The sequence below is a fragment of the Mus musculus genome, chromosome X (assembly GCF_000001635.26).
Source record: "Mus musculus strain C57BL/6J chromosome X, GRCm38.p6 C57BL/6J".
In the NCBI taxonomy this organism is placed as follows: Eukaryota; Metazoa; Chordata; class Mammalia; order Rodentia; family Muridae; genus Mus; species Mus musculus.
Genome location: NC_000086.7, coordinates 74,383,755 through 74,406,986, shown reverse-complemented (window position 1 = coordinate 74,406,986; position 23,232 = coordinate 74,383,755). Strand labels below are relative to the sequence as shown.

Below are 23,232 nucleotides of genomic sequence, written 5' to 3'. Positions count from 1 at the left end.
GCAGTGATATAAGTAAATCAGTAAATAAACCAATAAACCAGGACCTAATACTTGGTCTTTTCTACCTTATTACTTTGGAGGCGTGACAAAAAGTTCAGCAGACAGTAAAAGCCACCTCAGCTCCATGTAATCACACAAATCAGAAATGAAGGTCCAAGTGATAGCATTCAACTGAAATCCAAGATTTTGGTCCCTACACTGAGCAGAATGAGGGAGGAAGTGAAGTCATTCAGCTGCCACTTCAACTCTGGGACACAAAAACACAGGTGGGGACACCTAGGATCTTATTTAATACTAGAATAAAAACAAAAGATGAAGACAGTCCACTGTCATCTCAGCTTTGAGGGTCACACCTATCACCCCAGCCCTAGAGAGGTAGAGGCAGAAAGATAAAAAGTTCAAGGATATCCTTAGCTATATAGCAAGGTGAAAGCCAGCCTGAGAAACATAAGCATCCCATCTCAGAATTTGAAATGAAGACTGGCAATCTGAATAGGAATGGCCACCATACATTCATGTATTTGAATGCTTGGCCATATAGTGGCTCTATTAGTAGGTGTGGCCTTGTTGGAAGAAGTATGTCACTGTGGGGGAGGGCTTCCAGGTTTCATATATGTTCAGGCTACACTTAGTGTAGTGCACAGTCTCTTCTCTCTCCCCCAGCACTGTGTCTGCCATGATAATGGACTGAATCTCTGAACCCATAAGCCAGCCCCAATTAAATGTTGTTCTTTATAAGAGTTGCCTTGATTATGGTGTCTGTTCACTGCAGTAAACCTCAAACTAAGACATTGATATAAAGGTAATTCACTGCATTAGCTCTGAGAATAGATCTGGAGACTTTGATAAACACTAAAGTGTTAGGAGCCATCTAGGATAGGCTAAGGCTAGCAGGTGGCCTTCCTGGAGGTGGCCCACCGTTTTTTGCATGGTCTGCTATTGGTGATCTTGATGGCAAGGTTCCAAAGAGACTTCATCTCAGGATTGCTTCTTGCAGCTGATATGTCTTTCCTGTCATTATTAAATTAATATAATAATCCTCAGCATTAGCCCACCCTGTTGATCAGATTTCCTACATATTGAAGTAAAGATGAACTTTCATGAATTAATGCTATTTAAATTAATTAATGATTCTACAGAATATCTGATTTGATTCAAATAATCTTAGAAAGAGTTTTAAAAGATGGTTTCAGTCATTTTGCTAAAAAGATGCAATAAAGTAAGAATCAAGAATAGAATGTGCCCACTCCTCATAATAGTAAAGGGTGCATAATAAGAAATACAATGAGCTTTCATAATTACACTAAAAAGAGAAATAGGCTTGGGATAAATTTGTGTTCAAGGAAATGCATTTAAGCCCAAGGATGGAGCCACAGGTGTGCACTATGATAAGACAAGGCCATGTGAAAACTGTGGCTTTGAACTTATAATGAGCATATAGAATGAAACACTGCTTTGATCTTAATTTCAACATCCTTCTGTAACTCCCATTTTATCTAACATTTTATCTCTGAAGTAATTTTCTAAAGAACATTTTGTCTAAGAAAGTATAAAAAGGCCAGAGAAAGGAAAGAAAATTGTTGGTTTGATGGTTTGGTTTGGGGAGCTCTGCCCCATCTATCCATCCACCCATCCATCCAAATGTGTATATCTGTTTGTCTATATGTAAGTGTGTAGGTAACTATGTATGTGTGTAGGCATGCATAAATACTTGTGGAGATGATTGTGACTGATGGTCAGGCCTGGCCAGAGTGTGGATGATGAATATATATGTGTCTGTGCATATTTGCCTGTATAAAGCATTTTGATTCTTTCCTTTCCTTCCTCTCTGGTTCACAAAGAGTTAAGCAGCCTAGCCATGGAGGCTTCTGGCTGCCTGGACAGAGAAAGGAGCACTAGCAATAAATCCTTTTAGTTAATTCCCTGACACTAAACAGCATGTGTTAATCACCAGATATTAGTGCTTATTTAAGCACAAGTAAGTAAGAGTTAAGTTTTTAGCACAAAACTAATAGTTGTTACCCCAGAGCTTAAAGAAGCACAGAACAGTAAAGAAAAGTTAAGTTTTTAGCACTTAATGAAGCACAGAACAAAAACAGAGTTATAAAATAAAGATACAGCATTTAATAAAGCATAGAGATTTATAAAGAAAAAGGAAGCTACAGAGAGTTAAAGAGAAAAGAAGCCAGCAGTTTTCAACCACAGAATAAACAAGAGACTGTTAAGTCTACAAAGCCATCAACAAATATTCAGTAAGTATAGTTAGAGAGCTAGGCTAGAGACCATCTGTCTTTAAATCTATGTCCAATGCTCTGTCCCATTTCAAGCCATTCCAGGCCAGTCTGGCTCCCGACATCTAAATAAGATTGGAAATTAGAAATAACGAGTAGTAGAAGGTGTTACTTAATGATTCTGTTTGTTTCATTTAACTGCATTTTTTCAGTGTACTTTGTTTTGTTGCTGTTGTTTTTGAGATAGGGTTTCATAAAGCCAGGCTGGCCTCAAACTTGCTATGTGATAGCGGACGACTCTGAACTCCTGACCCTCCTACCTCGCTCTTAATCATTGGTTCTCAACCTGTGGGTCATTCCCCCTTTGGGGGTCACATATTAGATATCTTGCATATCTGATATTTATATTATGATTCATAACAGTGGCAAAATTAGTTATGAATTACCAATACAATTATTTTATGGTCAGCACAATATGAGGAAACATATTAAAGGGTGGCAGCATTAGGAATGTTGAGAACAGGTTTTTTGTTATTGTTTGTTTTTTGGAGGTGGGTTTGGGTTTGGGTTTTTGTTTGTTTTTTTGGGAGGACTTGGGATTCATGAGATTCTATCTTAGATATAATGAAATAAATAAGAATACACGGGCTTGTAGGTAGCTTGGTTCCTTCATTCTGTGTAAATGTGGATGTGTGGTCCTGATCCCATAAGAGGGGGCCAAGGAGCCTGTATTGGTGGGGTCTGTGATTCTTGGCCCTCAATCCTATCAAATAGCCCCAAGAACCTCTAAAATAGGCTAAGCAACAATTCATTCATCCCAGGGTATAAGTTTTCAGAATCTCAAAGTAAAATTGCCTGGCTAAGGGATGCTGAAATGCTCAGCAGGTAAAATCAGTTGCATCAAATGCAAGTCTGACAGAACAACACAAGCACAATGACCCAAAAGTTGTATTCTTCCTTCACATGTATATCATACCATGTACACATACCCACATATACACATATTATATATGCATACATAATAAAAATGTTAAGTGCCCAGCTGAAGAGTCAGCCCTGATGACTCATGCCTGTAATCTCATCACTAAGAAGACTGGTTCCTGAAGACTGCCAAAGTTCTAGTCCAGCCTGGACACATGGTGAGTTTTAACCTAACCTGGCATACAATAAAGAAACAAGCTATCTGAAAACAAAATGTCTGGCTGAGTGAAGTATTTTATACCAGTATCCCTGGTACTCTGGAGGCAGATACAAGAGGATCAGATCAATAGGACCTTGTCACAAAAAACTGAGAACTAGACCAGAGAGATGGTTCAGTGGCTATAGGCACCTGTTGCCCAGCTCAATGACCTCACTTTGATCTCTGAAACCCACATGATGGAAGGAGAAAAAAAAAAACACCTTCAACTTGTCCTTTGATCTCTGCATATACACTGCACACTGTGGCATGTACATGCCTGCACATGCCCCTCCACACACACACATATATATATATATAAATGCATACATAAAATTCAAAAAGAATAAAAACTAAGGATATATATATATAAATACATACATAAAATTCAAAAAGAATAAAAACTAAGGATAGCTCAAAACTTACCTAGAATTTACCTAGCATGCCCTTGACCTAGATCAGATCTCTGACACTGAAAAAATGGAGAGGCAGGTAACCCTCTGGTTAAAAAAATCAGAGAGAAGCCGGGCAGTGGTGGCGCACGCCTTTAATCCCAGCACTTGGGAAGCAGAGGCAAGCGGATTTCTGAGTTCAAGGCCAGCCTGATCTACAAAGTGAGTTCCAGGACAGCAGGGGCTGTACAGAGAAACCCTGTCTCGAAAAACCAACACACACACACACATCAGAGAGAAAGAGAGCTGGGCTTTGTAGCACATGCCTTTAATTCCCCCACTCTGGAAGCAAAGGTACACAGATCTCTGAGTTCAAGGCCAGTCTGGTCTATATAGCAAGCTCCAGGCCAATAAAGACATAGTGAGACCTTGTCACCCTCAAAAAAATTTAAATAAGAGGGAAAATATCATTAAAAATAGAAAGATAATTGTTTTGGTTTTTGTTGTTTGTTGTACTGTCTATTGATTATATAACATCCTAAGCCCTTTTTACATTTTTGTTTTGTTTTGTGTTTTTAAGACAGGCACTATATAGCTCTGGGTATCCTGGAACTCAGAGATCCACCCAGCCTTTGCCTCTCAAGTGCTGAAAATAAAGGCAGGTACCACCCAGGCTCCTTCTAAACTTTATTTTGATACATGGTCTCACTAAATTGTCCAGGCTGGCACTGAACTTGTGATTCTCCCACCTCAGCCACCTATGTAGCTGGAGTTATAGGCCTGCATCAGGCTTATCTAGAAAACATAGTTTCTAAAACAAAAAGAATACCAGGCATGATGATGTTAATCTCTAGTCTTATCGCTCTGGAGGCCAAAAGCAATAGAATTAATGCAAGTTTGGAATTAATGCCTACTCTACATAGAGAGTTCTAGGCCAGCCAGGGCTATAATGAAAACCCGTTACAAAAGCAAAAAAACAGAGCCAATGAGAGGAGCCAGCTGATAAAGATGCCTACTGCCAAGTCTGATGGCCTGAATTCAATTCATAGGCCCCACGTTTGAAAGAAAAAACTGACTCCTACAAAATGCCCGCAGACCTCCACAAGAGTATTATTATGCCACTCCAGTGCATATAAGCATACAAAATCACAAGATAGACATACTTCCAGATAATAGATAACATATAATAAAATAATTTTCTTTAAAAAGCAAGGGCATGTCTTTTTGGGATCATTTTCCTCCTACTGGGTGGCCTCATCACACCTTTCTACAAGGCAAAGTGTCTAGTCTTACTGGAACATGATATGCCATGGCTGTTTGATATCCATGGGAGCCCTACCCTTTTCTGGAGGAGTGGATAGGAAGGGGGTCAGATGAGAAGTGGTGGGCATTGGGAGGAGAGGAGGAAGGGAAACTTCGGAGGTGGAAGCAAGAAGATTGGGAGTTCATAACCATCCTTCTTAACTACATAGCCATCCCTCTTCACTTGGAATGGAAGTTTTGTTTATTTAATGTCATAGATACAGAAAGCAAATCAAGGGGTTGCCAGAACTGGATTTTAATAGAGTCGGAGAAAATAAATGTTCTAAATACCATAAATTCTATACTTTAAAATGGTAAATGTCATGACATATTAATGAAACATCTAATAAAGCTGTTATTTACAAAGGAAAAGGCTAGATTTCTGCCCCTCAAAAATGAAAGTTTGGGGCTGGAGAAATGGCTTAGTCAATTAAGAACATTTGTGGATCTTCCAAAGAGTTGGAGTTCAATCCCCAGCATCCTCAAGGTGGCTCACAACTGTCTATAATGCCAGTCCCAGAGGACCTGATACCCTTTTCTGGCCACTGTAGGCATGGTACCCGTGTGGCACACAGACATACACTCAGGCAAAACACCCATACACATACAATTTTTAAAAGGATGCCAGGCATGATGACATACACCTTTAATCCTAGTATTTGGAAGATAGAGGTATGCCTCTTTTTTGTGAATGAGGATAGCCTGGTCTACATAGTGAGTTCCAGGCCAACCAGGGATACCTAGTAAAACCCTGGAGAGAGGGAAAGGGAGGGATGGAAGAGAAAGGAAAGAAGGAAGACTGGAAAATAAATAAAGGGGAAATCTCAAATGAAAGTATGTCCTCTGGGGTTCTATCAGTGCCCACATATTCTTCTATAGAGGTAACTTGCACATCCTAGAGGTATAGCATTCTGAATTCATGGGTCACTGACACCTATCAGCTTGCATTCAGAAGGAGCCCCTAGAACAGAGGATATGCAGAGTCAGCACCCCCTTGCTTACTACATTGCTAATAATTTGTCCCATCCAACTTTATATACCTAAGATCACAAATGCATACTCATCAGTATTTTTTTTTTTTTTTTGGTTTTTTGAGACAGGGTTTCTCTGTGTAGCCTTGGCTGTCCTGGAACTCACTTTGTAGACCAGGCTAACCTCGAACACAGAAATCCGCCTGCCTCTGCCTCCCAAGGACTGGGATTAAAGGCGTGAGCCAGCACACAGCACACCCAGCTAGTAATTTTAAGATGACAAGATGTCACATCAAGTATGTAGTCCTAAGCACAGGGTCCTGGATGACCCTGCAGGACACTAAAGTATAGGTATAACTTTTCCTTAACCTACTTTAGTAAGGGTTCAACCTCCCCTCTAGCCCACCATCCACTAGAGGTGAAAAAGAAAGTTTAGGAGGATATGGGGTAAGTAGAACTGTTTAGAAATAGTTCTTTGGGGAGATTCCAATCTTCATTGTCAGTAGCCTTGTCCTCTACCATAACACCAACATGAATCAGCAGCTGCAGTCCAGTTCACTTGGCAATCACCACTCATGAGTCAGCAAGAGCAGTTCAATTCAGAAGAAACTGCAAGGCTCACCAATCAGCTCGAGTCTGCAGAAGAAACCGCAGGAACCTCATGAGAAGTTCTCTATGAAGTCACCACAAATAAAGCTCAGCAATGCAATGTATGGCAAACCAATACATGTGTATCGTCAGCAAAGACTACCAAGGCAGAGCAAGGCAAACCAATGTTCTAGCTCCCATTGTCTGTGTGGTCATATGTATATTCTTTCTAAACATCACGTGTCCTTTCACATGCCTACTATAGCAAAACATCCTCTCACCTGTGTCTGCTTCCGAAAACATTTTCACATGTCTCCCTTGGCAAAACATCCTTTGACCTGTGTGCCCCAGCAAAGCATCATTTGACATAACTGACTTTCCAACGAAACCAGAAGTTTCCACTTCAAAAAAAACATCAAACCTGACCTCACTCTTCAGACTAAACCTCAGGCACACACAGCTCTACAACTTGCATCCACATATTCACATATGTCTAACAATGTGTCACATCTCCAGTAAACCATCACAGTACAAAAGAGTACAGCGGATGCTTTCCTGCTCCCACCCTTCCTCAACCCAGATGTGTCTCACTGCTGGAACTGAGCCACCAAGCAATTACAGGTAGAAAAGGTCAAAACCCCAGCTTGATCTGGCCTGCCTGCTGAGGAGCCAGAGGGCATAGGAGGACCAGAAAGACAGAGATACAGCTGGGGAGAGCCTTTGAGACTTTTTGGACTTTGAGAAGCAACCAGAACGGATCATCCTTCCTTTTCTGACAGAACCTCCAGAATCCTCCCTCTAAAAGCCATGTATGGCACATGCCTCTGAGCTCAGCACTTCACAAGTCCTGGCCGTAGGAATCATGAGTTGAAGGGCAGCGTCAGCTATATAGCACATTTAAGAACAGCTGGGAAACATGAAAGACCATCTCTCAAAACAAACAATACCAAAAATAATTCACCATGATGTTACTGTAAGAATGTAATGTTAGAACTCAGACCAAACTACTGCTCATGCCCACAAAGCCTGAAGCAGCCCTTCCATTCCCACAGATACTGACAGGCCCCCTACTGAAGGCATTTTCTATTAGTGCCTTACAGACTTCCAGGTGCACCACACATCCTGGTCCCCACCTCCTTCTATCTTGAGTTCTATCTTAAAACCAAAGAACCTTGCTGCAAGCTGGTACTATAAACCATCCCTCTTCCTCAGAGAGCTATAAGACAGGACTTTGACACTGCCTGGAGAGCTCTTACTCCTCTTTGGAAGCCCTGTTTCTGGTGCTGAGGCCTGGACTCTCCTCAGATCCCCTGCCATGCTGCTGTCTCTTTGTCCAGAATATTAATAATTCTTCTAATAAGTTTCTTACCCCCACCAAAAAATATCTATCCCAGTGTCTCTCTTCAACATGCATCCAAGACCTCTCAGTTACCAGTTTCTGAGTGAAACTGGGTCATTTTCTTTCCAGAATCATAGCCCCAGTGACAAAACTGTGAACTGATTATGCAGTGATGGAAAGGTTCCCCTTTGGCCAGAGAATAAGAAATCAGGAGAAAGTGTTCACAGACCAGCTTCCTGTCTGAGCAGAAGGCCAAACTGGAAATGCTATTAAGTAACAAGTAAGATGACTATCCAAGACTTCTTCAGGAAAAGAATAAACAGGTCTAAATAGAGTCCTCTATGGCTGAAACCAGTTTTATCCTATTCCACCCTTCTCTGTTTTCACAACTAAAGTCAAAATATGGAGTGTCTGTATGAATGGCTAGCACTTTGTCTACTAGCAGAAAAGACTGCCTTCCTGAGATGAAAGGCTATTTCCCTGATGGCACTTGTTCTCTGGGTTAAACAGAGTTTACCTATGTCACATAACAGGTTACCTATGTCACATAAAACTGTGATCAAATAAATTAAGGATTTTCTCTTCTCAATCTTCTTTTTTACTTTACTCAGCATCAGTTACTATATTAAGAATCTGAGCCGGGCGTGGTGGCACACGCCTTTAATCCCAGCACTTGGGAGGCAGAGGCAGGCGGATCTCTGAGTTCGAAGCCAGCCTGGTCTACAAAGTGAGTTCCAGGACAGCCAGGGCTATACAGAGAAACCCTGTCTCGAAAAACCAAAAAAAAAAAATCTGTTTTATTATTGTTCTGAGACCGGGGTCAGTAAATGTAGCTCAAGCTGCCCTGGAGGGTAGCTCTCCTGCCTAGGCTTCCCAAGTGCTGGGATCATAAGCATGCACACATGGCTTTAACATAAAGGTATTGTCGTTACTGTTGTTTTGTTGGGTTTCTTTTTTTATTTTGTGTGTATATGTGAGCACCTACATAGATGTATGCGTACCATGTGTATGTCTAGTGCCTGAGGACATCAGAAGAGGAAGGATATCAGTTTCCTGGAATTAGAATTATAAGTGGATATGAGCTACCATGTGAATACTAGGAACCAAACCAAACAGGTCTGTGACCTTTTTTTTAATCTTATTTTTAATGATGGTTCTTAAACTCTTTAACCTCCCTTTTAGCCCAATACTCACCAGAGGGAAAGAAAGGATATGGGGAAAGTAGACCTGTTTAGAAAGATTCTTTGGAGCAACTCCCGTCTGTGTTGTCTAGAAATCAGCAGTTCAGTTCACGTGTTAGCAGACAGCTCAATCCACTCGCAAACACTTCATGGATACACCAACAGTCCAGAGTAGGGATAGCAAACATGAATCAGCAGCGGTGACACAACCTAGCAGAGACAGCCAGGCCTCAGCCTCTGCACAAGTCAGCAAGAGGGACGGACCCCAGAAGAACACCAAAAGAAGTTCTCGGATGTGCCTCTCTCAGCAAAGCAAAGATCAGTGAGACCAACAAGCATTACATAGCCAGCTCTATAAGCACACCTAGCTCAGCCTCTGTCACTGTCTATTGGGTCCTATTTATACCCTCCAAACATCATGTGTCCTCCAGGGCTTGCCTCAGCACATGCATCTGTCTCAGCTGACATCACTCTGCCAATCAGCCTGAATCTGAAGAAGCGGCAAGAAACTGTAGCACACCACCAGAAATTTCTCTCTATGGAGTCCTGACAAATACAGCTCAACTACACAACATAAGGCAGACCAATACATGTATCATTTGCAAAGAATCCCTCATCATGTGTCCTTTCATGTGCCTGCTTTAGTGAACATCCTCTCTCCTGTGTCTGCTTCAGCTAAACATTCCTTCACGAGTCTCCCTTAGCCTTTCACGTATGTCCACTTCAGCTAAATGTTCCTTCACATATTTGCCCCAGAAAAACACCATCCAACCTTAAGTTTTCACTTCACCAGTCCTCTGAAAGAGCAGTAAGTGATTTTATCCTCTGGGCCATCTCTCCAGCCCTCTGGTTTGGTTTGGTTTGGTTTGGTTTGGTTTGGTTTGGTTTGGTTTGAGACAGGACTTTACTATGGATCTCAGAATGCTGGCATTGGACTTATGTTATTGTATACCCAAGGAGGGCCTCAAATTTGTAGTCATCCTCCTGCCTTAGCCTCCCAAGTACTGGGATTACAGGCATATAAACAACACCTAGTTTTTTCTATCAGCTTAAAAACCTCCCAAACTAGGATGCATTACAGTCTTTTAGGACACTACATAGAACATATTGACTAGGTTCCAAATACAATACTTTTAGGGGTAGGGATGTAGTTCAGTTGATAGAGTGTAGTTCATGAAGCCCTATAGGTCCCATTTCTAGCGATACATAAAACTAAATGTAGTGGCACACTACTGCGATCTCAACATGTATGAGGTGGAGGCAGGAGAATCAGAAGTTCAAAGGGGAGGGGAGGGAGAGAGGTAGGAATGAAGAAGAAAGAAAGTTAGCTACAGGTTTTCAATATTCCTTGAAGAATGCACGTGCGCGCACACACACAATGTTATTCAAGTTGTCTTTTAATGATACAAACATGAAATCTTTAAAAACAAAGATGGGGTTTTAAAAACACCAATACTTAATACGACAGCATTTAGCTAACTTCCCTGCCCTGTTCAATCTGGACAGAGCACAGTGGCTTTCTAAAGCTACATGTAGAATCTCACATATATTTTTGTTTGCCCAACCAAAATATCAACAAAAGTGAAATATTTAGAGGTTTGGTCTGAAGAGATTTCTCATTGATAAGAGTATGTATTGCCTTTTCAGAGGACCCAGGCTCAGTTCCCAGCACCCACATAACAGCTCAGAAACATCTGTAACTCCAGCTCGAGGGAATGCAACACCTTCTTCTGGCCTCCAAAAGCACCAAGTATAGACGTGGTGCACAGACATACACGCAGGCAAAACAGCCATGCACATAAAATAAAACAAATAAAATAAATTTAAAATTTAAAAATTAATAAAATTTATCTGTCAAATGTTGAAAATGTGGACTAGAGCCAGATATGCTGTCATATCCTATAATCCCAGCATTTAAGAAACAGAGACAGGGGGGCTGGAGAGATGGCTCAGCGGTTAAGAGCGCCGACTGCTCTTCCAAAGGTTCTGAGTTCAAATCCCAGCAACCACATGGTGGCTCACAACCATCCGTAATGAGATCTGGTGCCCTGTTCTGGAGTGTCTGAAGACAGCTACAGTGTATACAATAAATAAATAAATAAATAAATAAATAAATAAAAAGAAACAGAGACAGGAGAACATGGAGTTCAAGGTTATCTTTGCATGCACAGTAAGTGTGAGCCTTTTTGTGTTCACTTCACTCTGATTTCATTACATGTATTTAAAGTTAGTGTGCATGTGTGCAGATACAGGTGTCATAGTGAAGAGACACAAGGTAACCCACCCTTGTCTCTGTGCGCTGAGTCTCTCACTCCCTAGTCCCCATGCCAAGTTAAACAGCCAGCACTCCCACCTTGGTGCAGATGTCCCCTACCTTTGAAGGAGGCAGAAAATTAATGCCCTTGAAGTGATAAGGCTCCCATTCTTGAGCTATCAGAAAGAGGCAACCGAGTGTTCCCAGACAGCTATGGCCAGCTTGTAAAAATACACTAGCCTCTGATTACAGAATGAGTTATTTCTCCCCAGGTCAAAAAGATCCTTTTCCAGATGTATCAAACAAACATCAGTTTTGAAGGATAGCATTCCTTTACTGCCTATCATGTAATGCCAAGACTTGAATGCCCCAGCTTATGCATCTCATTCATATATATATATGTGAATATAATTTAACCATTTAATTGTATTTTTTCCAAGACAGGGTTTTTCTATGTAGCCCTGGTTGTCCTAGAACTCACTCTGTAGACCAGGCTAGCCTCAAACTCACAGAGATTCACCTGCCCCTGTCTCCAGAATACTGGGATTAAAGGCATGTGCCACCATCCCTAGCTTTAATTGTCCATTTTAAATGATAAAGGGCTGAGGTTTTGTGTCAGCCATAAGGCATATGTATGTCAAAAGCCATAAATTTAATTTTCAGAACACACACACACAAAGTCCTGGAGAAAATAGACTGAAAGTTTGTCCCATGAGTCATAAAAGACCTGGATCTCCACCTATAATCCCAGAACTAAGTAGGTATAAGCAAGAGGTCCAAGGACATCCTTGGAAACATAGTGAGTTAAAGAATATACGAAATTCCCATCTCAAAAAATATGTAGCAGGACTGGGTGTGTTAGCATACGCCTTTAATTCCATCATTCAGAAGGCATTTAATTCCATCATTCTGTACATTTGAGGCCAGCCTGGTCTACAGATGCCCTTGACCACAAGCATTGGAGAGTGCCTATGAGGAAGTACTCAGTCAATATGGAAACTACTGTATTCTTTTTTTTTTAATATTCATTTTGTTGTTGTTGCTGTTACTATTTTATCTTTACTTAATGTTTTATTTTAAAAATTAATTATTATTTGTGTGTGTGTGTGGAGGAGGAGGAGGAGGAAGAGGAGGAAGAGATCAGAGAGGTGCCAGATCCCCTGAAGCGGTTGTGAGCTGCCTTATGTGAGTGTAAGGAATCCAGCCCGGGTATCCTGCAAGAACAGTATGTGCCCTTAACCACTGAGTCATCTCTCCAGCTTCCTACAATTTTTGAAATTTTATTTTTTTTATATAAGTGGTTTCCCTACATGTACCACATGTGGTACGTGTACCACATGCATGCCTGGCGCCTGAGATGGTCAGAATAAGACATCAGATTCCCTGAGACAGGTTTCATGCAGCTAAGGCTGACCTCAAAGTTGCTAAGTGGCCGAGGATGCTTTAAACCCTTTATCCTCCTCTCCCGTCTCCACTTTCCAAGTGCTGAGATTACAAGTGTAACCAAATTGAAAACGCTATCATCTAACCAAAACAGTGCTTCTGTAAACTTTTCTGTATTTTGGAGCATTATGGAAGTGGGGTGGAGTTCCTGTAAGTAAGACCATTGGGTCAAAGGACAGGAATGCAGCTGCCTGAGACACAGATAGATCCAGCTTAAAAGGACTGGCCCAGCTGCCCTGGCACTGTAGGCGGTCAGGGGAAAAGGCTCAAACATGAGGGTCAGGAGCAATGTTCCAAACATCCCTTCACTGATTGATACATAAAACAGAACGCTCTCACGAAAGAACACTAAGCAGAAAGAAAGCAACCAAAGGCTCAGGTTTACCTCCGCATGTGCTTCTGAACCGTCCATGCTCTTAAAGAACACATATCAACCTTAAGTCATTATCTGTGTCCCCGCATCCATCCTCTTATGAGCCATGAAAGCTCTGATATCAAGTCACAATCGGAGCTTCAGCTCATCAAATATAGAAATAGATCGCTCACCTAAGAGGACGTGTGGAGGAAGTGGGAATGGGGGCTCTGGTGTTTTATGCCCGTAATTCCAACATTTGAGAGCCTGAAGCAGGTGAATCGCTCCAAGTTTGAGAACAGCCTGGGTTACATAGAGTTAAGCAAACATGAACTGTAAAGTGTATAGTACCTCAAAGTCTAGAAGGAGATTTCATCTTGAAGCAGTGACACTGTAGGAAGCTAGGCGGCTCAGCTTTAGCACAAGAGGAGTGCACAGCCACACTCGGCACCTCCCACCCAGCCTCTGGAGGAGAGGGAGGAGGCCGGTCTGGAGGTGGAGCCTCCGTGAGGACCTGCGGACCTACAGCACAGCCTATGGGCCTATGGCGGAGCGACGCCTGTGGGCTGTGGCCTTCTGCGGGCGGCCATTGTCGTGCCTGATAAGCTTTTCTACGTGACTCACTTGCTTCACCTAGCCGGCAGAGCGAGACAACTGGGTAACTCCCTGATCCGGTCTGCTTCTCCCTACACCCAGACAACATCCTTGGCCCGCCCAATCTCTGCCACCAGCCTCGAGCGGATCGACCTGAGCCCCGGGCCTAGCACCGGAGGGATCCGGGTGGAGAAGAATCATTGCTACGCTCCAGTCCTGGAGTCTGTTAGCCAGACTGTGAGGCGCAACGGATTCCTAAGGCTCTCCTGGCCAGGCAGGACTTCTCCCAGCACTCACGAGGAACTGAGCCTGGACTGGTGTTTGGAGGAACAAGTCATAACACCGATCGCTCCCAGCACAGACTTGCCACTGCCCCCACCCCCAAACCTACTCTCTCCTGTTTCATTCCCCCCAGAACCCACAGTTCCCAAACAGTGCACCTGCGGGAGATCTCAACCCAGCTGGAGAAGTGGACATGAGGTTGGCAGGTGGGTGGCTTCCACAGCGAACTGAAGAGAGGCCAGGTGTCCTAGTGCCTGTGTTAGGAGAGGCCTGGGTGGTCACTGGTTTGTTTATTTATTAATGGATGACTGTGCACAAGCACTCATTTTATGAGCAAATTCACCTCTGAGGACTTCAGCTTCCCAAACTATAAGGATTGATTTTATATAGAGAGATAGATATAGATAGATGTTGATAATATATATAATCAATATATATAAGTTAAGGATATATATATATATATATATATATAAAATCTCCAGAGATTGAATGGATGGAGAGGAGTGGATAGTAGAGATAGAGAGATGTAGCCAGAAGAGAACTGACTTAGGTGCCTTTGAGGTTGGGTATGATCTAAGTGGTAGCTCTGCTGTCAGCTGGACTACAAACATGAATGTGCCTTGGAGGGACTGTTTGGGGTGAGAGTAGAATTTGAAAACTGGTAAAGTAGCAGCTTTGTGGATAAGTCCAAATTGGACATTAAGGAACTGGCTGGGAGGATATGAGTTCAAGACAGATCTGGGCTGGAGGTGTAAGGTGTCATTGCTGCATGGTGAAATCTCCCATACAGTATGAAGATGGGAGAAGGCAGCCTGGAAAAGAACACCTTTTGAGGAGAGAGTAATGGAACACAATCTAACCAACAAAGGGAGTCCCAGAGAATGGGGTCAGGAGACAGTACTGTCCTGGAATCTAGTAGTGAAGTGTCAAGAAAGAGCAGTCAGACAATCAGAAATGTGACATCATAAAAGTCATAGGTGGTCTTGTTTGGAAGGTTATTTAGTTGGTGTTATGGGAGCACGACTAGATTGGAAGAATTTTGGGAGAGAGTTGGGGAGTGAGGTAATAGAAATCACAATGTAGATGACTTTTATGTGTATGCTGGGGGATGGAAACCAGGGTCTTATGCATGCTGAGCAAATGCTCTACCACAGAGCTATATCCCAAGCCAGAATATAAATTTTTAAAGAGTTTGGTGGAGAAGAGGAAGATGAAGAATCAAAGAATGAGATTTTTCTTTCAGGAGCTCTGTTTCATCTTTATCTTACTAAGTTAGGACCTGTTGATAATATGAGAGAAAGTGAGATAGAAAGAAGTCTTAGCACAATGTATCTGAGACAGGAGATATCTTGATGGATCCTGAAGCAGGTAGAAGGACTGGTCTTTACAAGGAGTATAGAGCTTCCAACAGAACAAGAGGAAAGGCAAAGCAGATGGGTGAACTGTAAATATTCTGATAATTTCAGAGGCAAGATGCTGAGGTTGGTGCTATGAAACCTTCCCAGAGCATGAGTTCTAAAAGGCACCTCCAAACCTGCTGGGGAGACCCAAACAGAGCAGCCTCAAGGTTTGAACTCACGTTCTTCCGTCTACTAGGAGGAAGTTCAAGCCTCTCTTTTGGGTCTGGTAGATATCGATTGGTCCCCCACCTCCCAATCGTACCATCACTTGTTCCCAAGTAGAAGGGGAGATCTGGTCATGTGAGGTAGTGGGTTATTGCAGATTTTGTTCACTGATGTCTAAGATAGTCCTGCTCTGTGTCTATCCTGCCTGCAGGCCCCCTGCGCATCGTGGCCCTAATCATCATTATGGGTCTCACCTGGATCCTAGTCACCATCCTCCTAGGTGGTCCTGGTGTTGGCCTTCCTCGAATTCAGCAGTTCTTCACCAGTGAGTGTGGGAATCCTCTTGATTCACTATAGAGGCGCCCAATATGGGTTATGGTGGTTGGGTTTCCCATTACCTTCATGGCAGGCTTCCTTTTGCCCTAGGTCTATCTTCTAACACAAATGCATCCTTGTTTCCACGAACCATCCTAGAGAACAACACTCCTAATTGTAACCAATAGAGTGGAAGTTGATAGAGTAAGAGTAAGGAGTGGAAAGGCCTCCATTGATTATTAATCATCTTCGACTTTCCGTTGAGCTCTGAGACACACAAGGGATCTTGCACTTTGTCACTGGTGCCAAGTCACCTAAGCACTATTTACAATTCCAATTCATCCTTTTCCTGAAGCAGGCAGTTTTATATCAGGGCATCATTGAAACTTGAGCGGGGAACATGCCAAGTATAGCCTGACTTGGCCCTGAGTCCCTGAGCCTGGTTGTTCTGCTGGAGGCTCCTGGAGGCCTCCCTGCTAACAGAAAAAACTCTCTACTTACAGGCCCAGAGAACTCAGTGACTGCAGGTAAGCCTCCTGTCCCTTCCCTATTCCCCCCGTACCTGTACTTCAGACTGCCTTTTGTGACACCCCTGCATGCTGTCAGCCAGCCCCACTAGGATCTCCATTCTCTGTCTGGCCTCTCCCAACTAACTATCATAGGCTTCTGGGCTGTAAACCTAATAAATGAGTTAGCCACCATCAGAAGATGAAAGGGGCAGGCATAGGAAAAAAACATTCCCATTCCAAACAAGAGACATTGGGATGAAGCAGGGGCTCATGGTCCTAAGCAAGTCCCAATCATAGCAGGGCAAGTTCTAGATGTCAAGGCCTAAGAAGAAATCTCTATATCATTCTCTAGGCCCACTGAAGTGACTGCATCCTCTGTTCCCTCTTTGGCCTCTTCATTCCTAGCTCTGTATTCAAAATCAACCTACCTACCTCCCACCCTTCCTTCCTTTCTCCCTCCTTTCTCTCTTCCCTCACTTCCTTCTTTCTTTCCTTCCTTTTGTCTTTCATTCCTTTGTTTCTTCCATCCTTGTATTCTCATCTCAGTTCTTCTCATAGGCTGACAATATTTCTGTTGGTATAAATCTCTAGCAAATTTTGCTGGCCTCTCATGCAGTTCCTGAAGGCCTAGGTTATAAGACAAGACAATCCTCCACAGATCCATTCTGTATAATCCTATCTCAAGTCCAGGCTTCTGAGAGGTAGGAGCACACACACAATCATGTGCTTCATTTCCTTAGCAAGTTCTTAGCGAGCCATCATCTCTGTGTTCTCTCTAAAGGATGCTTTTTTAAACGTTTTATAGTGCTGGGAATTAAACCCAGGACCTTACACATACCGAGCAAATACTCTATACAGAGCTATTTTTCTAGCCCATAAAATGTTTCCGGTTTTTTGACAGAGTTTTACTCTATAATACAAACTGACCTTGAACTTACTATGTAGCTCTCAAGCTCTATATTCCTCCTGTGTTACCCTATCAAATTCTGGAATTACGGGTTTGACATGCATTCTCAATTTTTCAATATAATTAGACTAACATTTTCTTTCTTTCCCTTCCCTTTGTGACAGGGCTTAATAAATGCAAGGCTATCATTAAAATCACTTTAAAACCAAGGGTAACCTTAAATTCCTGATCTTCCTGCCTCCATCTCCCAAGTGCTAGGATTACAAGCATATGTCTGGCTAGGCTGAGATTTTTCTATATATTTATGTCCTATTTCCTTCATGATTAATATTTTTCCCCAACTGTTCTCATTCTCATTTTACCATAAGCAGCAGCAAGGAAAAACCAGACCGTACCTTTAACACTGTGCTTGACAATTTCCTTTGCTAAATATTTTACAAGCTTTCTCTCCTACAAAACACCAGAACAATTGACACTTTATAACAAGGCTGAGCTTTCCTCCCACACCCAATAATGGCCTCTTCGACTTCCTTCTAAGGTCTCACCGAAAGATCTATAATATTCATCTTCCTAACAACACCTTGTTTAGGGATGTAAGTGAAAGATTCAACAGAAGAATTTTCATTGCTGTTTCTTTCTGAGCTTGCACCAGAAATATGTTTACTATCCATATTGCTAGATTTGTTTTAATATAGAGGCTTACTATACAGGCCAGAATAGACTTGAAATCATGATCCTTCTGCATCATCCTTCAAAGTTCTGGAATTACAGATATGCAGTACTGTACCTGGCTTCACTCTGTATTCCTACCAACAGGGTTTCGGGTTTTCTTTGTTTTTGTTTTTGTTTTTGTTTTTGTTTTAAGCAGTGCAGACTCTTTCTACTGTACACCTCAAAACTCTGTAGCTTTTGTCCACTCTACCCAGTTCTAAATCCATTTTCACATCCTTAGGTATTTGTGGTATTTGTTTATATAAACCCCCAATTCCTGGCACCAAAACCTATATTAGCTTCCTGAAGCTACACTAAGAAAAGCAGAATAAAGCAGGTGCCTTAAACAACCAAAATTTACTTTCTCACACTGTTTGGAACTGAGAGTGTGAATGGAAGTGTCAGCAGGGCTGTGTTCACTCTGAAAGCTCCAGGTCAGGGTCTTTCTGTGCCTCTGCAGATTCTAGAAGCCTTCTATGTGCCTTATCTTATAACTGCACCTTTTGCCTGTACTGTCTTTTGCCTGTACTGTCTCACAACATCTCCTGTATGCTTTTGTCTCATAAGGACACCAGTCACACTAAGTTAAGGGCTCAACATGCTCCATTATGACTTCATCATAACTTATCTATCTGTAAAGACCCTGTTTCCCAGCCACATTCTGAGGAACTGAGAGTTCCAACTCCAGTATAGTTTATAGGGTCATAATTCAAGCCATTACAGAGGTCATCTCCACCCTTACTCTGAAGAAATACAGAGGCTAGTAGAGCCCTGTGCTCTGCCCATCCACTTTGGTCTGTGTTCCTCATTCATGTAGCTCCCATCCTGACTTTCTGGACCCTCTGCTTTGTTCTAGTTGTACAAGGGTTCTAATCCAGCTGTCAACCTCCTTTCCCTTTTCCTACCAATAGCAGAAAAATCTAATTCTTGGAGTCCCTAGGTCCTTGCCAACACACCACTTGGAAGCATCCTCATCTTTGGTGTGAGCCCCACCCACCTCCTCCCCCATTTCAATGCTCTGTAGCTATTCCTTCAGCCCTGTGGCTGGTCCTGACCTTTACCCTCAGATCTCAGGTGACACCAGGGCCAGGCATATGGGTCACATCTGCTATCATTACTCAGAACCAAGGGCCAGGAAGTACAAATGCGGCCTGCCCCAGCCTTGTCCTGAAGAGCACCTGAGCTTTCGAATAGTCAGCGGGGCTGCCAATGTCATCGGGCCCAAGATCTGCCTCGAGGACAAGATGTGAGCATATGGGCTGGGAAGTGGGAGGGGAACCTGAGGCCAGGTCTATAAAGGCCAAGGGCTGATGGTTATGTGAGGAAGAGCAAAGCTGATATGCCCACAAGAGATCCTCTTCCCTCCCCCCTCCCCAGGCTCATGAGCAGCGTCAAAGACAATGTGGGCCGTGGCCTGAACATCGCCCTGGTGAATGGTGAGTCCACCATGTTATAGGGTCAGAATTCAGATTATAGAAGCAGATACCATGGTATGGCCTGTCCCCTCTACTTCATTACTCCCTATGCAGATGCAGGTGGCTTCTGGGCACTCCCCAGGAGGCTTGAGAAGAATTCTATACCCGCTGAAAGTAGTGACAATAATGGTAGATGCTTAGGACCTCAGATGCCAGTGGCTCTATGGGATGTAGCTCTGTGATTGACAGGATGACAGGACATGTTTGAGGCTTCTAGAAAGGGCTGCCACCCACCGTATTTGAGCCTGGGCTGGAGGCTCAGGTAGTAAAATGGTATGTCCTGGCTTGCTCAGCAGTTCTTTCTCTTGATACAGGGGTCAGTGGTGAGCTCCTAGAAGCCAGAGCCTTTGACATGTGGGCTGGAGGTGAGTGGCCCACCACAGCAACCTACTGTATATTTTCTCCCTGAAATCCTGCCCTCTGTCTTTGCACTTAGCTGTTCAAGTATTGCCTTGGATTTACAAAATACAAGGGATGGGGAAATCTGTCTGGATTCTGTTTTGTGACTGGATGACCCTAGCTTCTTTACCAGTTAGTCTGTGTTCATACTGATGGTCTTTGGTGTGGAACATCCCTGGCCCAGTCCCTACTTTGTTTTCCTCATTAGAAGAATATTGTTTGGTGGGGAAGGGCTGCTTGGTGGAATCTGAAGCTCCATATTCTGTGGGCCCATCTCCACCAGATGTCAATGATCTCTTGAAGTTCATCCGGCCACTGCATGAAGGTACCCTGGTGTTTGTGGCTTCCTATGATGATCCAGCTACCAAGTAAGTGACTGCCAAGTCCAGCTTCAATCTTGTTCCAATACAGTAATAATCTCCAGTTCACATTCCTTTCTACTGTGTGACAGGATGAATGAAGAGACCAGGAAGCTTTTTTCTGAGCTGGGCAGCAGGAATGCCAAGGATCTAGCCTTCCGTGACAGCTGGGTGTTTGTGGGAGCCAAAGGTGTGCAGAACAAGAGCCCCTTTGAGCAGGTACAGCAGAGAACCTGGCACCTCTGCCTCCTGTCCCTGGCAACCTCTTCTCAAAGCTTCCCTGAATTCTACCCAGCTGGGTTCTGGTCTCTGTCCCTGACCTATGCCCTAGTGATGCCTGGCCCCTTGTTATCACCATGGGGAGAGACAGTAACTTTGATCTCTCCTGTCCTGTATATATTTCAACCTAAGGAGTCTTTAAATGTCAAATTGCACATTGACCAGAGTATACCTAAGAAATCTTTACAAGCACCTTCAGGATGCTCAGTCCAGGGATATAGCTCACTTATGGTGAGTGTTTGTCTAGCATACATGAGGCCCTGTGTTCAATCATTAGCATTACATAAAACTGAGCAGGGGAGACACCTGTAATATCAACACTGTGGAAGTAAAGGCAAGAGGATCAACTTATCCTTGGACACATATCAAATTTGAGGCTAGCCTGGACTACATGAAATACTGTTTCAGATTTTAAAAAGAAAAAAAGATGCTCACTACCATCCTAACCTTGTCATAACCCAGTTTTCCAGTTTATGCTACACACTCCTTTCTCACCTACCCTGGGTTCTCTCTTAGGGTACATCAGTCAGGGTTTATGCTAGCGGATGCTAGAGAGAGGAGGGCCCCTGGCATCATCCTTACCTAAGGAGGCTCTCAGCAAAAAGTCTTAGGTAGGCCTCCAAGCACTGCTTTCAACAAATACAGATTTCTCCATTGCTTTGGCTGACAAAAACAACTCAAGCTCATGCCTCCCAAGACCCTTCACCCCAAATAGGGTAGCAGTTTCCAGCATTTCCCTGAAGCCAGGGCCATATAGACTCCCTCCTGTCCACAGTGGCCCATCCCTAGTTCACTTATAAAAGAATAGACCACCTCAGCCATCCCCAATTTTCCCTGTGTGAATGAAGGGAAGGGCAACAGACTGAAGAATATTCTGATGTTTGGCCCCTGAGAGCCAGATCATGACTTCCTATTAACCTCTACAGCATATGAAGAACAGTAAGCACACCAACAAGTATGAGGGCTGGCCAGAGGCCCTGGAGATGGAAGGCTGTATCCCTCGAAGGAGCATAGCGGGCTAGCACAGCAGAGCTCTGGGACCAGACTGAAGGAGGCAGCATGGCACCAGTGTCAGGTGGAGACTGTGCCCCATGCCCAGGCATGAGGCTCCCCCTCCCTAACACATTAGGGCTTGAAAGTGGCCTCAAGGTGATGGGGGCTGCAGGGCTGGCCCATTTCATTTTGTCAGGGAGCTTAGGTACCTGTGTCCTTGTTTTCCTAAAGCTGATCCCACAGTCAGTTCCCACCCAGCCCCTTCCTCTGCCCCTCATGTGTCATCTTCTATTTCTCTTTTTTTTTCATCTTCTATTTCTTGAGTGCCCCCCAGAGGCAAGGGTCTTCAATGCTTGCCCCTGTCACTGGAGCAGGTATTGGGTAGGTTGGGACATCTTCAAGAAACTCTCCCTCCCAGAGGCACTGCACTGGTATCCAACCCTGTTTTCAGTGATCCTTTAAGCCAAATCAGAACTGATTGGATGACTTCTGCAAGCCTGAATGGAGCAATCTGGCCTTAAGTGCCCAAGTAGCTGGAGTCCAATCAGAGTTCCTCACAAGGTGTCTGTCAGAGGGCTCACCTTCTAAATGACCTGTTTGTTAATAAACTAATTTCTTGCAGTGGAATAAAGTGTATTCAGATGTCCTCAGTGGAGAGTCAAGGGTGGTGTTGTCCCGTGTGTGTGGAGAAGACAGATAAGTCCCAGAAGCTCAAGCAGCACTCTTGGAGCTTAAGCAGACAGCCTTTTGTCAACAGACCCTGTGGCCAGATGTGGCTCCGATAGGAGGTAGAATAGCTCCCAGCTGACATTACTCATGGATTTGATTAGAAAGATGGTTCTGTTCAAAGGAACTCAAGGAAACTCACCACCTGTCACTAATCCAGTGTGAGCCTATAGGGGAAAAGATAGGAATTAAAACCAGTACAGGCACTGAAATAACTCCAGGAGTGCAGAAGCAGCCTGGTTCCAAAAGGGAAAGAATACAACTTGGAATTTCTAGATGAGAGACATCAAGGCATAGTAATTTGAGGATCCCATAAAGCATTTCTGAGGTGGCCATGCCAGGGGTGATAAACTTAGAAGTCCTACTGTGGCAATCTGCTTTCTAAGCCTTCAACCCATTGCTGTTCAGTAGTTAAGTCTCAGAAAAAAAAAAATGGTGAGGGCAAATCAGGCCTCAAGAAATGAGAGTAGAGCTGGGTATGGTACTTATACATCTATTATTCCAACACTAGGAAGTTGTCTTAGTCAGGGTTTCTATTCCTGCACAAACATCATGACCAAAAAGCAAGTTGGGGAAGAAAGGGTTTATTCAGTTTACACTTCCATGTTGTTGTTCATCACCAAGGAAGTCAGGACTGGAACTCAAGCAGGTCAGAAAGCAGGAGCTGATGCAGAGGCCATGGAGGAATGTTCTTTACTGGCTTGCTTCCCCTGGCTTGCTCAGCCTGCTCTCTTAAAGAACCAAGACTACCAGCCCAGAGATGGTCCCACCCACAAGGGGCCCTTCCCCCTTGATCACTAATTGAGAAAATGCCTTACAGCTGGATCTCATGGAGGCATTTCCCCAACTGAAGCTCCAGCCTGTGTCAAGTTGACACAAAACTAGCCA

The 23,232-nt window shown here is 43.4% G+C and overlaps 2 protein-coding genes across 9 annotated transcripts in view; one reads left to right on the top strand and one right to left on the bottom strand.

Moving 5' to 3' along the window:
* Ikbkg (inhibitor of kappaB kinase gamma) overlaps positions 1 to 13,754 on the bottom strand; it is a 63,560-nt gene extending 49,806 nt beyond the window's left edge. For 2 of the 4 annotated variants that reach the window (NM_001161423.1, NM_001161424.1), the window contains exon 1: positions 13,582 to 13,696. The gene's annotated coding sequence lies outside the window, so the exon portion shown is untranslated. Of the gene's footprint in view, positions 1 to 13,581 lie in introns of all 4 variants that reach the window. The other 2 variants (XM_006527852.3, XM_006527848.4) reach the window with 2 other exon arrangements.
* On the top strand, positions 13,713 to 22,777 carry Fam3a (family with sequence similarity 3, member A). 5 transcript variants are annotated; one of them, NM_001313725.1, is made up of 10 exons: positions 13,713 to 13,888; positions 14,240 to 14,312; positions 15,883 to 15,996; positions 16,490 to 16,513; positions 19,236 to 19,359; positions 19,491 to 19,549; positions 19,903 to 19,953; positions 20,271 to 20,355; positions 20,439 to 20,565; positions 21,552 to 22,267. In NM_001313725.1, exons 2-10 carry the CDS (start codon positions 14,300 to 14,302, stop codon positions 21,645 to 21,647), a joined length of 693 nt encoding a protein of 230 aa, NP_001300654.1. In that variant the 5' UTR covers positions 13,713 to 13,888; positions 14,240 to 14,299; the 3' UTR covers positions 21,648 to 22,267. The 5 variants fall into 5 exon arrangements, with proteins under 5 accessions (NP_001300654.1, NP_079749.1, NP_001366111.1 ...); NM_001379182.1 differs by having other exon boundaries at positions 13,737 to 13,888; positions 19,181 to 19,359; positions 21,552 to 22,245; NM_025473.4 differs by having other exon boundaries at positions 13,713 to 14,312.
* The last annotated feature ends 455 nt before the right edge of the window (positions 22,778 to 23,232 follow it).